Consider the following 14,967-nt stretch of genomic DNA (forward strand, 5'->3'; position numbering starts at 1 on the left):
CAACTTTCGGCACCCTGGACTTTACTTAAATCGTCGAGGAATGCCTCCAAATAAATTTCTAAAAATCTAGAATTCCGTTTTGGATTTTTAGAAATTTATTTGGAGGCATTCCTCGACGATTTAAGTAAAGTCCAGGGTGCCGAAAGTTGACAAGCCGCAATTAACTTTAACGTGCTCCTCCATATATGTATATGCTGAAATATGCTGAAAATATCATATCTCTGTGATAAACATCTTGAGACTGTGAACACTGCGCTCTCTGTCCTCCTGTCACATCAGCTGTTTTATGTGACAGCAAAAAAGAACGTCGCCCGACCATCTCGATCCGCCATCATTAAATTTTTCATTTTATCAAGTAACGGACATTCTGGACATTTACCAACATCCACTCGAACGTTTTTCTATTTTTGTGATTTTATTTTCTTGTTGTTTAATTCGGTTGCAGCCACACATTGTAACATCGTTTTGTTAGCGTGTGACAAGTTTGTATCGTAAGAACCATAATTGTTTTATTTGACAACAGTAAGAGGTAAGACTCCGCCACCATAATAAAATTTCATCCATGAATTTTGACAACCTTTCACCGATACTTGCAGAAACCAATTCAATGTCGTCGCCGAATCATTCGACTTGTCTGATTGATCTATCGGGCTCCAACGAATCTCCGACATCGAGTACGACGACACCATTGATGATGTTTCCACCGATTTCAGCCGACGAAATGATTGTACCATTGAAACGGTTCAGCATTAACAGCGACCCATTCGGCACGACAGATAAACGGTTCAGTATTAGCAACGATCCGTTCGACACGATAGAGAAACAAGCGAAGCTGTTCGGCGATCCATTCGAAATCGTTAACATGTCATCGCCGAGAGAAGCTATTCATGATGTGTCTGTACCTACCGCAAAGTTAGTGGATTTTGACGGATCTTCTAACTCGATACAGCTGAGTCAAGACAATAGTCAGGATACACTAAACAGAGGTATGTGTACCTTCAGTAGCATCACAACGAATTCATCACTTGTCGATGGCAACTCTTCGGATACGATGAACCGAGCGTTTGTCAATTCCGATTCGTCTGTTCCGGTACAGAACAACGGCAATCGCAATCGTATATCGTCCGATCCGGTCGCATCAAAATCGAAAGCTAAACGTAAAATCGGGTCCGGAAAGGCGCGTTGTGCGTCACTGGAACAACTATGCTTGAAAAATCAATTCCGTAAAAGTTTGACAAACTCTCCAATTGCATCGCCGAAAGCCGTGAAAGTGACGCATAGTTTAGACAACTCGTCGCTCACGAAAACATCGAACACAACCGATTTTAACCTTACAAGTGAGTCTATTTTCGATGATTTATTGTCCACTAATCCGGAGTGGATCGAATCCGATAACGATGACAGCGATTACGAACGAATGACCATACCATTTCTCAAAAATATACAACACAACGAATCAACCATTGCGTCCACCGATTGTAGTTCCGATCGCAGTACCACACTGGCCACTATCGAAAAGTTATCGAAATATCGAGAAGCGACTGAGTCAGTTGCAGATGTTCCACAGAGTGAGGATGCCTCCGAAGACAAAACGGAAGAGAAACCGGTGGACAAAAGTCCACCGGAAGACAACATAACATCAATAATTGAGACACTCAGAAATGCTGTTAAAAACTGCGGGGATGCAAAAAAGAAAAGTGAAGCGTCGGTTTTGCTGGATAGTTTGAACGTGTGTCTCAAAACAGCCGGTTCGACGAGTTCAACAACAACTGCCACAATTCAACCGGAACCCCATCAATTCGTTCGCCAACGAACGTTCAGTGTGGAGGATCAATTAGATGACACGAAAAACAACTCACCAATTCAAGTCACTAAAGAATTGAGTAGCTCTCTACCACCAACTTCTGGTCCAACACGCAAATCAGTAAACGGAACTACTTCGATCACTCCACGCAGATTCAGTCGGTCGATGACATATACTGGAAAACCTGTATCTGTAGTCACGGCTGTTCAAAGCCAAACAGATTCCAGTGATCGCCGTCGATCTAGCGTTTGTACTACTCCAACCCGACTGGTTCGCCAGTCCAGTAATCCCCCTACGAGAAATACGCGAACATCGCTGGGTCGGCAATCGCTGTCATCTTCGCATGACGAAAAGACAGTCGTCAAGCCAGTTCCAAGGAAAACCATAATGAAAGCGTCAAATCCAACTCCATCAAGTACCGTCACAAGACCGTTAAAACTTCGTGTTGGTGAACAAACCAAACCAAATGGTCCGTTGAAAGCAGTCATTCCATACCAACGCTCATCCACACTGCCAAATCATAGCGAACCATCGATTAAAGCGAAACGAACTGTAAAGACCAGCACGCCACTAGCACCGAGCAATGTTGCCAAGTCTAGCATCCCAGCTGCGTCGTCAACGCCGGTAATTAATACGGGCAAGCAACCATCACTGCTGAGCTTACGGCATGCCCAGAGCCGATTGTCGTTCACTCCATCAACCCCGGTTGCTGCTACTGCAGTGAATCGTCAGCCGTGCTCGGAACGAAAGAAGAGGTCGGTCACATTCAGCGAGGAATCGGATAAATTTTCACAGTCGATGATCGTTGGAACAAAGCAATCTTCAGTTCAGGCGGTAAGTTGGACAAATTGAAAAGTTTGTTTTGTCTTTGTCGTTTAAACAGAAATTTCATTTCAGATGTATTCATTGCAGAGGAGACGCTTATCACAAAGTTATGGAACAAACAAGGAGAACTCGATTCTACATCAGAAATGAAAGTTGTCGCTTACTATAGGCACTCAACGAGTTGTAGCTTTCATCGAACTACACGTCCATTTCTTGTGATATATTTTATCGTTTTTATCGTTTTTTGCTTTTATTTTAAACATGACGACCGACGGTACTTTTTTTGTAAATCGGAAAAAAATGTTAATTCTATGGTGCAACCTTTGAATCTCGAAGCTTGATGGCTAAGATAAATTATGAATTGAATCGTTGCGACGAAATATAATTTGAATAAAAAATTTCAATCGAAGTAAAAATTCACCTCGAATTTTCGTTTTCTGTATCTGTGAACAGCTGTGTACGCCTAAATTCAACTGACGTCCACTGTAATGTTTTTCAGATGGCTCACACAAATTAGTACCTCTCTACTAAAGTCCACGACATTTGAAACATTTGCCAAAACACTACCTAAGACGAAGCAAATTTTGTTCTTGAGTTCTAAGAGGTGCCGGAGGAGTCTTATTATTTTTAGGTAGTGTAACAATACGACAACGGTTTCAAATCGCTGCAATACAACATGCTGTCATGTACATGGTTCTTGCTTCTCGGAATACCAATATCGAAATGGAGTATTTATCGACAGTAGTGCTGCTGGTATTATGATGAGGAAGTGGCAGGCAGAAGTGTATTTCTTCAATACCTAGACCTAATACTAAAAATGTGCACACTCGCTGGAATTGGGAACCAACCAACGCCCTTTAAGCATGTGTGGTACTCAAAATAGGATACTGAAACTTGATAGTGTGTCATATGAATCAAAATAGCAGCTGTCGACTATAATCAGTGATCATTGATCACTTTTGCTTGAAGTGCGTTGTATACTAACATATTTTCTCGTTTGGGAGTTGTTGTGGTTTGCAAATTATTCCAGAAAAATTTTGTTTAACAAATGACAATCTAGATTTCTATTTTCTGCCTTTTTGGTACGTATGTTTGCTTAGACGAAATTTATGTCTGAACAATTCCAAACCACAAAAACTTTCAAAATATGAAAATATGTTGGATTTAAACTTTCTGCGAGTGTATCTCCAACAAGATTAAAGATCTACATAGCGCAACTTTACTGATTTCATAAAGAACGTAGAAACTATCATTTTAATTAAAATATAACTTCTGAAAGGATAAGCAGGTAAAGTAAGTATTGCCTCTTTAATTTATTTTAAAAAATATTCAAAAGCAACAACAGTTGTTGGTAGTTTACGTTAATTCTTGAGAGTGTAATGCTTGATTTCCACTTACAAAAAAAGGAGAGACAAAATTGAATTTTTTCAATTTTTGCTTTGTTTACTTGGCAGTTTGCTATCTCACGAAGTACTTTTTGTTGAAAACTATACTTAAGTCAAACACAATACCCCTCCACATCATCCCAAAATAGCAAAGTCTCTCTAAACTATTTTTCTGAGCATTTTCTTCATCTAAATCTCTGCTCAGCACGAACACTAGAAAATTGTAATGATCAGAGAAGAATGATTTTAATGGATATTTTGGGTGCAGTAAATTACGTTAAAATTTACACTCAGATAATTTGATGACGGTGTACGAATCTCATGTTTGGAGTTGTTCCGGGTGATTTATTTTATATATTACACACTTGTCACGAAGAAGTCGAGGCTTGCCTAGACTGATAGTGACAAGTGTGTACTCTATTTTATCGCATACGCGGTGTGATTCCCCGAAAAATTTATTCACCTAGGATATATAAACAAACATTATACTTCTGTAAATTGTCAAAGTGTCATTCGCATATCTTGTTTTCTCGTTTTCGCTTATGCAATATTTATTATCACATAAGCGAAAACGAGACATCAACATAGAACTGAAGTGTAATTTTTGAATTATTCTTCTAGTTAGGTAATTTTGACATCCGAACATCGCGTGTATGTGATATTTATCTGTCTAGAACGATAATCTCGAGCTTATCCCTCTAGGGAGTTTTTGTTTATCTCGACATATCTGTTCTCGACAGATAAAATATGATATGCACCTATTGCCAGACTGTTATTTTGACGTGTAGGCATTATGGCCCACGTCTTCGGCTAGGGCAATAATGTCCTACACGTCAAAATACCAATCTTGGCAACAGATGCATAATATATAATATATTACACACTTGTCACGAAGATGTCGAGGCTTGCCGAGACTGATAGTGACAAGTGTGTACTCTATTTTATCACATAAGCGAAAACGAGACAACAACATAGAACTGACGTGTAATTTTTGAATTAAACTTCTAGGGAAGTAATTTTGACATCCGAACACCACGCGTATGTTATTCTTTTATCAAAAATGTGCGTCTATATTTACAATTTCTATGTCTATCTTCTCATGCTGTTGAAACTGATGATGATGTTGAACGAATGATGACATATGTGTGATATAGGAATAGACATTTACTTTACTAGTGAGGTAATGTGGCCTTTCCCTCACTAGGGAAAACCCTTTACCTCGCTCGTAAAGTAAAATAGCATACTGTACCAGTGATATAATTTGATATTTTGTATCACGATGAGTAAAAGTACCTCGGGCTGAAGCTCTGGAGCTTACTCATCTGGATACGAGATATAAAATTACTTCATTGGTACAGTAATCTAATTACCTTAGCAACTATCAACATAAAAAAAAGTGTGAGAAAAAAAGGAAACACCACAGCCTTCCAATGACATAGATAGCACAAAATAATACGAAACACGAACATCGTTCTCTTCCCTTTTATACTAATACATCACTAACTTGATTAATTAATTTCGTAGCATTTTTTGCCGGTACCCCTGACAACATAATTCTCTACCTACGAATTAGAATTTCAACTTGATGTATAGTTTTGCAAATAGAAAAACGTTTTTGTTCCATTATTTATGTACAATTGGGCTTGGACATTTTTTACGACTTAGAGTTTTTTTTAAATTGGTAATTTGCAATGGATCAATGTTTTAATGCAAGTGTTATACCTAATGCGATGATGCATTAACGACCAATCAATTGACTTTTTATTCGTAAAAGAATAATTGCTAAACGAATAATTAACATTTTCTACTAATTATTTTCATATCATGTTAATACTCAAGTTATGCTAGTGAAGGTTTTTATTAACCTTTTAGAAACGTCAACAATCGTGTAACGATATAATCATTAAATCTGTTACTTCATAAAAAAAAATCTTTTACTTCATTTGTTTCAGCATGATATAATGTTATGTAATATGCAGTAACTAATTTTGGGAAAAGCGTCTCTCACATTTTTCACAAATTCTTACAGTCGAAGTCACTGAAATTTAGACATGAATTAGCTTCAGCTATTTTTCAGCTAGTCCACTCATACCAACAAACGTACTTGTATACACAAGTATAAGTACTTTTCTTTCTATGAGTGGACTAGCTGAAAAACAACTGAATCGAATGTTAAATTCGTCTTTAAATTTCAATGTCGTGAAATAACAGTAAAATATGGGAAAATCTAGGAGGTGACAGAAAAAATCTCCAAGTGTATTATCGTTGCAGCGGCGATAATATCGTTTCATGGATGATAATATCGTTGCTCGGACGATAATATTGTTACAGAAAACGATATTATCGTCGGGAAAACAATATTATTGTCGTCTGATACGATATTATCGTCGCTTGGACGATAATATCGTTGCTCGGACGATAATATCGTTGCTCGGACGATAATATCGTTGCTCTGACGATAATATTGTTACAGAAAACTATATTATTGTTCGGAAAACGATATTATTGTCGTCTGAAACGATATTATCGTCGCTCGGACGATACTACACTCGGAGATTTTTCCCTAGCCCATTCTAGGAATATGCTGGAAAAATCCATGAAATATAAAGAAAAATTTGAAGTTTTTCATTCGTATTCTTGAATTAGTATTTTTAAGATTTCAGTAAATTGACTGAAAAGGAAGCCCATTTCATGAAATTGAGTATTACAGCTGCTGCACAGCACGGGAAAATCGTTTACCTCATTGCAGTAACTGTATTATCATAAAGAATAACTAATTGGTAGACACAAAAACCGAGGTAATTTATCGTTCATTTCTACTTCAACTTAATATACTCAACTCACTCGTTCTATGTTAAAAAGCTTCTTAAATTGATCACACAGTGACGATGAGTGTTAATAACTAATCGACAAAAGATTTACTATGCAAATAAAATCATCTAATACATGCATCGATAAATTACTTTGTTTTGATAAAAGATTAAGCTTTTCGTTTATGCCCGTGAAACAAATGGCAAAAAAAAATAAAAATATTTTTCATTAGGTAAATGATGATGACATTAGCTTTTGTACATATAAAGATGTCTGCATTTTTAACAGCGCCTAATGTTTTGTTTTATCCTTTATCGAGTGGCAGACCGTACAGTTACAAAAACGCTATAGTTTAACACGCGTTACTAATTCTAATGTTTGAATTTACAAGATGTAGACGTGTGTTGTGTAATGTTGTTACTATTTTGCGAGTGAAGAAGAAAATATTAATTAGTCAACAGTGTTCTTTGTAGGTATATAGTGAGCTTGAGGTTGATTAAACCAAATCATTTTCCATTCAGCTACAGACCGAAAAGGATTCGCGAATAGTGTAGCGAACGCGTTAGTTCTATGAAGTATTCAAGTATACTTTTCAACTGAGTGATATTAAATGCTTTATAGCTGTTTGTAAAGTGTTACCTTTCGAATAACGTTCTTGTAGACATTTTATTTAAGCTAAAATGTGTGAATATCAAGAGAAAATTGAAGAAAATGACCAAAAAAGTTCGTATTTTTCAACGTTTTTCCTTACCTTTTTGAGTCAATTCAGTTTATACTTCATTGTGAATGTGCGGACGACGGGGAAGAAGTAAAAATCGTGTGAACGTTCTTTGTGGGTTATACCTAAGTGGGTCTTAAAAAACATTTTTCAATCTGGAAATGGTTGAAAGTGTCGAAGGATTTGGTATGGTTAAGGGAGCTGCAAACAACGAAATCATTATAAAGATAAAAGCGTCAGGATCGGGCCAGTAATCGGTGTAGTAGGGTATCGAACAGAAAAAAAAATCCAAACACTCAAATCATTTGTTTTTGACACAGACTAATGATATTTTTAGTTGAACTAACAATGCCCGAATACCACAACCACGTCAACTACCGGCGTTTCATATTCAGGGCACTGAGCTCAGCTATCCCAACATTATATTAGTGAACATTTAAAAATTTAAATTTGCATCGATGTAAGCCTATAAGAAAAAGAAGCCTAGTTCATTATTTTTCAATGGGAAAACATGATGGGAGTCCGAACTTATACCCGGTTAAGAACCGTTTGTCCTTAGTTTAATCGATATTTTTATTGATCGAGTAATTCTGAGTAAATTTCGCTTCACAAAAGTCACCTGTGTCCCTCGGTCTGTCCAAACTATCCAACAATAAATCTCCACAAGAAATTGAGCTCTATAACTTGATATTTTCACAGTAAACTCATGTACTCTAAACGAAAAATTAAAAAATGGCACGGAGATACTGAAAAATGGTCGGCCATCCATACCAGCCTCTCGACCAATTGTGTTGACATTCGAAGAAGCACTAGCACTTACCAGTAATTTAAAATTGTCGAAATTACGTATTTGAATAATCGAGCATCTTGTTTCCGCAGAGTTTGGAAAGTTCAATTACTATTTGATTTTCGTATGCGGTGCCATATTAACAACGGTTTTGTTGGAAACATTGGGCATAAGTTTCGTACTACCGGTGTCCGAATGTGACATGGAACTGACAACGCAAGATAAAGGAATTCTGAGTGCTATTGGGTTCGGAGGTAGTTTTATGACACATAATGACACAAACTAACATTTCGTTTAGGAATTATCACCAGTTCACACTTGTGGGGATTTCTGGCTGATACGACTGGACGCAAAAAAGTTATATTGCCGACGCTGTTGTTATCTTTTACTTTTACAGTACTGTCCAGTCTGACCCAAAATTTCTGGACTCTTGTCGTGCTGAGATATTTGAATGGATTTTTGTAAGTTTGCGACTCTTGAATATTTTTTGCTTCTATGCATTGTCCGTTAGTTAATGTCGTTCCACTGATGTAGTTTTATAAGGTAAAATACAGCAGTGTACAGGTAAATCAATTTAATGTTGTCAACCATTCAAATACTATCCAAATCACTCCAATGGCACTAAGTTTGTGAATAGCTCCATTTTCAATTTCAGCGTATCTGGTCCATCAGCCACAATTTACGCATACCTGGGAGAATTTCATACAGTTAAACATCGGTCAAGAGCTATAATGTATGCCTCTGTGATATTCGGCTTAACCTGTATTTCATTGCCCTTGATGGCATGGCTCGTAATCAATCAACAATGGCAGTTTTATATACCCGTAATTGATGTAGTCTTCAAGCCGTGGCGACTATTTTTGATCGTTTGTGGACTACCCAGTTTCATATGTGCGTTGGCTTTAATCAAAGTTCCTGAAAGTCCTAGATTTCATCTAGCCCAAGGCAGACAGTTGGACACGATTGAAACGTTACAGTTCATGCATCGGATGAACAATGGCAAAAATGTCGAGAGACTGCACATTGATAGAATTGTCGAAGATGTTGATGTTGTGACGACACCAAAAATTGACTTCAATGAAGAGACTAGTAAAATTGGAAGAATTTTACATTCAATGAAAGTACAAACACTTCCATTGTTTATGGTGCCTCACTTGAAGAAAACATTGATCGCTTGTGCTATTCAATTTGGCATATTTGCATCGTCGAATGGGATGTACATGTTTTTCCCATTGATACTAAATAGAATGGCAAATTTTTCGGAAGAAAATCCTCAATCGCGGGCAACTATTTGCGAAATTCTATCAGCCACTAAAATCAACTTTACAGAAGCAGTGTCTAGAAACGAAACGGTAGGTTGGGACTTTAGTTACAGAATAAGGATTTGTTCTCTATTTGCACCAGCGAAAAATAGTGTGTTACTTCAATTGGAATTTCCTATTTTCTCCCCTAGGTGAACAAATAACTATTTCCTATCACAGACGGCACAAACATGTTAACAGTTTTACTATCTGATCGATTACTTCATTTGATCGGAGATTTTCAGAGATTGATTTCAGAAATCTTTTACTTCATTTGTTTTGAACATGCTTTTTGCTATATAAGACCTAATAAACCAGAACTTGTCGTTTATTCCTGCTGTCATTGTTGATAAAAGATGCCACATGTCTGTAACTGCTTGAGTCCGACATGTTGTCAGACATCCCATAATATTTAAGTACTGACATAGTTTATCAAGTTAATATCTGCGTGTCTGTAGCAAACCCTCCACATCTCATTCCTAATAAATATGTTCAAATCCGAAATTTACCTCGATTAAATTGTATTTAACAGCTTGATTGCACAAGCGAACTTGATGTATCTGCATATGAACACACCCTTGCGTTGGAACTGTTTTATGCAATAGGATTTGCCTTGATTGGTTTGATAATCAATCGATTGGGAAAATTACCAATTTTGTGTAAGAAAGAATTGTCTAAATTCTATCAAATGATTTATGGTTAATACACACATTGTATCGCAGTTTTCATATTGGTTGGATGTGGTGTGAGTGCTTTGGTTACATTATTCATCGATATACCGATACTAGCCATCTATTTGTATCTAATTTTATTGCTTTGTGGATTGGGCGTGACGGTGGTAAATGCAGCTACTGTCGATTTATTTCCAACCAATTTAAGGTTCTGCTTCAGCCAATTTTACGGAACTGCATGAGTAAATTTTTCTCTTTTGTTTTCAGAGCAATGGCTGTGTGTATATCGCTGATGATGGGACGTCTCGGTAGTGTTGTTGGTGCAAACATTGTCGGACTACTACTCGATAATTATTGTGAAGTTGCTTTTACCTTATCGGGATCATCGTTAATATGTAGGCTGAGAAACAGCTTCCGTATGAACTTAATTTCTCAATTTTTGATTCTAGTTTCCGGCATATTGGCATTCTTCATACCGAATGTCCGAAATAGAACGAAAGAACCGGAAACTGTCAATGTTTCGATGGCTCATCGTCCAAGTGTAACATCGATCGGTCGATAGATTTCATGCGAACAGATTACCTCTTTTCAACCGGAACTGTATATCGTAAACTACTCTTATTCCAAGTCTGATAGTTATATGGTGCGGATTGACAGATGGTGCCACCAATTGACCGAAGCGCGAAGCATGTCTCAATAAGTTTTATTTTCTAAATATTTATCTTCTGACTGAATGTAAATTTTGTGAAGGGAGCGGAGCGTTCATGAATGACGTCAGCATTTGGGGAAGCAAGTCTATGCAAATGGACCCTTCAGACTTATTTGTATGCAAAATTGAAGACAATAGGAAGGACCTGCGCGAATAAAGCGAAAAAATGCAAACGTCATTCATGGACGCTCCCGAAGCCCCTTAGTGTATCGCGTCTTATATTTATTTAAATTAATCGAATAATTTACCATCTACAATTTTCGTCTTCTTTCTTGAATCTGTTCAAAATAAATATATTTTGCTATGAAACCGCTTGAGTATCATTGAAGGATGAAAAACTAGGCTATAGTACCCAATCAACCGTACGACGATTTCTGTTGTTTGCTGCTAGTGAAACTTTAAATCTCCGCATGTTTTCGTTGTTCACTGACGATACAATAAATGGGCTACCCAAAATCGTTGACACCACAATAACTGCAATTACCTAAGAAGCACAAATTTGAGCAAATGGTATCGAATTTCGACAAAATGTCAAGATAAACTAACCATAAAATAATTAGCAAGAAATTTTGTCTTTGGTTGTTTTTCTTAAATTCCAGGAGTTCCACTTCTCACAACATGTTACACACATACACTATGTGCACGTTAAGCCAGTTGTCTCACTCTACAAGTGAAACCTGTGTAGTATGGGAATCATACCTACATAAATGATACGATAAGAAAAACATAGAGTCGCATGAACATTGATTAGTATTTTGAAATGAATGTCTTCGGCGAGGCTTCCGTTCAACTGATTGATCTGATCTTCAGATTGACACTTTGCTTATGAACGCGAAGTGTACTGTACTGCACAACTGATAAACAATTTTACTAATGGCCCCATACGAAAGTTAACCATTACATAGCAATTTCCCCCCTACTAAATTGATCATTTGCATGTGGACTATTTTCGGTTATTTTTTTCATTTACCTTTGTGGAAATCAACTTTAGCATGGGGAACGTTCATTACTTCGGAAACAACTTTGTGTTCTTTAACCTGTCACATACGGCTATTCATCTGCTATCGATAACAACAACAAAAATAATGACAAGCTTTGGGTAATATAGTCCTTCATATAGTAAAATGCATGTTAAAAAAAGAAGTACAAGATTTGAAATCGATTGATTAAAAATACTTTTATCGATAGAAATAATAGAACCGAATCGGGTCACCCGATAATAATACTGGTCATATGCTTGCCGTCTGTAGCAGGTTAATAACTTACTTCGGCAACTGTCTTTTCGACAAGTTTATACAAACTCAAAACTTGTCGAAATTGCATATTACTACTTCCTTGTTTTGAACTTTTTTTTTTGCCAAGTGTGGTGTTTGCAACTCGAGCTGAAGGTGATTACCGAAACTTGTTGCTCGAAAACAAAATTGTGAGTTTGCTTTTATCACAAAATTGGTACCTCATGTAACGAATTACTTTCGCAGCATCCCATGAAACATACTATCAGTCGTGATTACTCTGCGCGGACAATACCTTCAATGTTATCAGGTACAGGTAATTAATCATCTCGTAAACTCGTTTCCATGTCAATAATAATCCTTTTTTGTTGCAATTACCTGTATCCAGAGAAAATGATGTACCTGAGTCAGGTTCATTAAACTTATGTTACCGTAATCCAATTAAAATGCAAGGGAAGAGTTCATCAACGTTAAGGTAGTAGTGACAATTCGCCGTGAGAAGCAAATTTCTTGTTCTTGGTCCGTGATTCATGAGCTTTTGGCGTCTTAGGTTTCTTATTCAAAATTGTGCTGATGAGCATAAACCACATACGGGCTTACGACTGCGATCCAAATCAGGGGTGAGCTTCGCCTCTAATTCAAAAATCACTCGAAATGGTAGATAAGTATGAGATAACTGAAACCTTAAATTGATTGAAATTTGCATAAGTTGACGTTGCATATATTTTTCTGTGTCAAATTTTCAGTGGAAGGTTCATTCGTCATACGTCATAGGTCCCAGTATAAATTCGAATCATTTCAATTAATTAATTAGTTTTATTCAACACTAAAATCATTTCATCACCTGTTACAAGTTTTTTAAACACATTATCGCTTGGAACATTAAAAATTCATTCTGTTTTACATAACACATTCTCGGATTACCATACACCTATAATATTCCCTTCCATATCCACTGAATATATTAAATAAGTCTTAATTATTAGTGCAAAGCTAATCTAATATCGTTATGAATGTGCATTTTATGTGTATTTTAGTACATCGAATTATTTCTTCTTCTTTTTTTTGTGTTTTTAACTCATCAACACGACGTTTAAGTTTTCCGTTTTGTAAATTAAAAAGAGTCTGGTTTAAGTTAAGGTATATTTTGCCTATAAATCAATATTACAACTACGTCTCCTTTAATTATTTTAAATTTTTATTATTAAAATTCATTTGTTTAAATTTTTGTTTTTAACATTTTTAAGGTTTCTTTTTTCTTTTATTTCCTAAGTTTAATTCATTTAGTTGTTTGATTTTTTTTCGATAGTAGACGCCTAATTGTCCTTAAATTTGTTCGTAAAAATACATTTTTGAAATAATAAAAAAACTTCGAAAAAATGTAATTTTGATTTTACGGTTATACATGGTGCAATTCCTAAAATTTTCATTTTTTTCTTCTTAATTTAAATTTAACTTTTAGTGTAGATTTAATCAGTAGATTTTGTCCTTGTTTTGAACCTTTTATTTTGTTGAGTGTGAGGGTTGCACTTCGAGCCGAAGACAGTAGATGCAATCACACCAAAGTTCCAAACAATCACGTAATCGCATAATTTATTTTACTCACTTCCCCGACCGGGAAATGAGTCATTACTTCATTGGCATGAGCGCTAAGTCTCAATTTTTGGTGGCTTAGTGAGTAAAATAACTTAAGTAATTTTCTTGGACCTATTTAGTTTTTATTTTGACGAGTATGGTTGCAACCCTTACTTTCGCCTCGAGCTACAGACGTCACATGTAGCAAAATAAAATTCTCCAAACAAGGACGTAATCTAATATTACTCACTAAGCCACTGGAAAATGAGTTTTAACGATCATATCGATTCAGTAATGATTCGATTTCCCAAGTGCAGTGAGTAAATTTAATTTGCAGTGTAGACATTTTAGCCTACAAGATGCACATGCCGTGGTTCTTTCATTTCGATATTGTATGTGGAATAATGAAAGATTCGTTATTAAAATTAACAAAAAGTTTTGTAGAAAAATGCATTAAAAGATTAAATCAATAAATTATATTCTGATTAGGTAAGGCCCCAAACTACAAAGCTGCACGTAATATTCATTCGTTTTTTAAATAATATTTTTTCTCAACGGATTAATTTATTCGAAAAGTGTTTAAACATAGTCTCTATTCGACATTAAACCAAATGAAAATCAAGTGAAAATCAAGTAATATTCAAGACTGGAAATAGATCATTTCAAAATCTTTGAACCTGTTACAGACGACTGTCATCTGTTATCGACAAGAATAAACGACAAGCTCTGACTAATTAGGTCTTATATAGCAAAAAGCATGTTCAAAACAAATGAAGTAAAAGATTTCTGAAATCAATTTCTGAAAATTTTCGATCAAATGAAGTAATAGATCAGATAGTAAAACTGTATGCTTGCCGTCTGTGACAGGTTAACTGTACGTAACAATACATCATGTTCAAGGCTGTTTAATTGCGAGTACAACAATCGTTTTTTGTTGTAACAACTGTCAAAGTTCATATACTCTACCCATGTCAGAAATATGGGTAATCTTATTAAAACTGTCAAAAATTTCTAGTTAAAGTTGACGAATAATATTGCTGTACGTTCTCTAAAACGTTAGCTATCACGAAATCTGTCAGACATGTCAGAAATTGAACGAATGAATTTACTGGCAATTGCGTCAAAATATTGAGGTTAAACACAACTTAA

General features: G+C 36.0%; 2 protein-coding genes across 2 annotated transcripts; both read left to right on the forward strand.

The window, feature by feature from the left end:
* The first annotated feature begins 311 nt into the window (after positions 1 to 311).
* LOC119067523 (mucin-17-like) lies at positions 312 to 3,046 on the forward strand. The gene is made up of 3 exons (XM_037170552.1): positions 312 to 529; positions 597 to 2,638; positions 2,702 to 3,046. The coding sequence occupies exons 2-3, from the start codon at positions 608 to 610 to the stop codon at positions 2,777 to 2,779; spliced, it is 2,109 nt and encodes a 702-aa protein (XP_037026447.1). The 5' UTR covers positions 312 to 529; positions 597 to 607; the 3' UTR covers positions 2,780 to 3,046.
* A 4,278-nt stretch (positions 3,047 to 7,324) lies between these two features.
* On the forward strand, positions 7,325 to 11,288 carry LOC119067526 (synaptic vesicle glycoprotein 2B-like). The gene is made up of 9 exons (XM_037170557.1): positions 7,325 to 7,548; positions 8,243 to 8,365; positions 8,423 to 8,584; positions 8,629 to 8,791; positions 8,986 to 9,682; positions 10,164 to 10,290; positions 10,354 to 10,510; positions 10,570 to 10,697; positions 10,752 to 11,288. Exons 1-9 carry the CDS (start codon positions 7,506 to 7,508, stop codon positions 10,862 to 10,864), a joined length of 1,713 nt encoding a protein of 570 aa, XP_037026452.1. The 5' UTR covers positions 7,325 to 7,505; the 3' UTR covers positions 10,865 to 11,288.
* Positions 11,289 to 14,967: the final 3,679 nt, after the last annotated feature.

Source organism: Bradysia coprophila, assembly GCF_014529535.1.
Source record: "Bradysia coprophila strain Holo2 chromosome X unlocalized genomic scaffold, BU_Bcop_v1 contig_12, whole genome shotgun sequence".
Taxonomy (NCBI): Eukaryota; Metazoa; Arthropoda; class Insecta; order Diptera; family Sciaridae; genus Bradysia; species Bradysia coprophila.

Coding starts and splice junctions, on each gene's coding strand:
- LOC119067523 (XM_037170552.1), top strand. CDS start 608: ATGTCGTCGCCGAATCATTCGACTTGTCTGATTGATCTATCGGGCTCC. Junction 2,639..2,701: donor AGCAATCTTCAGTTCAGGCG/GTAAGTTGGACA, acceptor ATTTCATTTCAG/ATGTATTCATTGCAGAGGAG.
- LOC119067526 (XM_037170557.1), top strand. CDS start 7,506: ATGTGTGAATATCAAGAGAAAATTGAAGAAAATGACCAAAAAA. Junction 7,549..8,242: donor TGAAGAAAATGACCAAAAAA/GTTCGTATTTTT, acceptor ATATTTTCACAG/TAAACTCATGTACTCTAAAC. Junction 8,585..8,628: donor GAGTGCTATTGGGTTCGGAG/GTAGTTTTATGA, acceptor CATTTCGTTTAG/GAATTATCACCAGTTCACAC.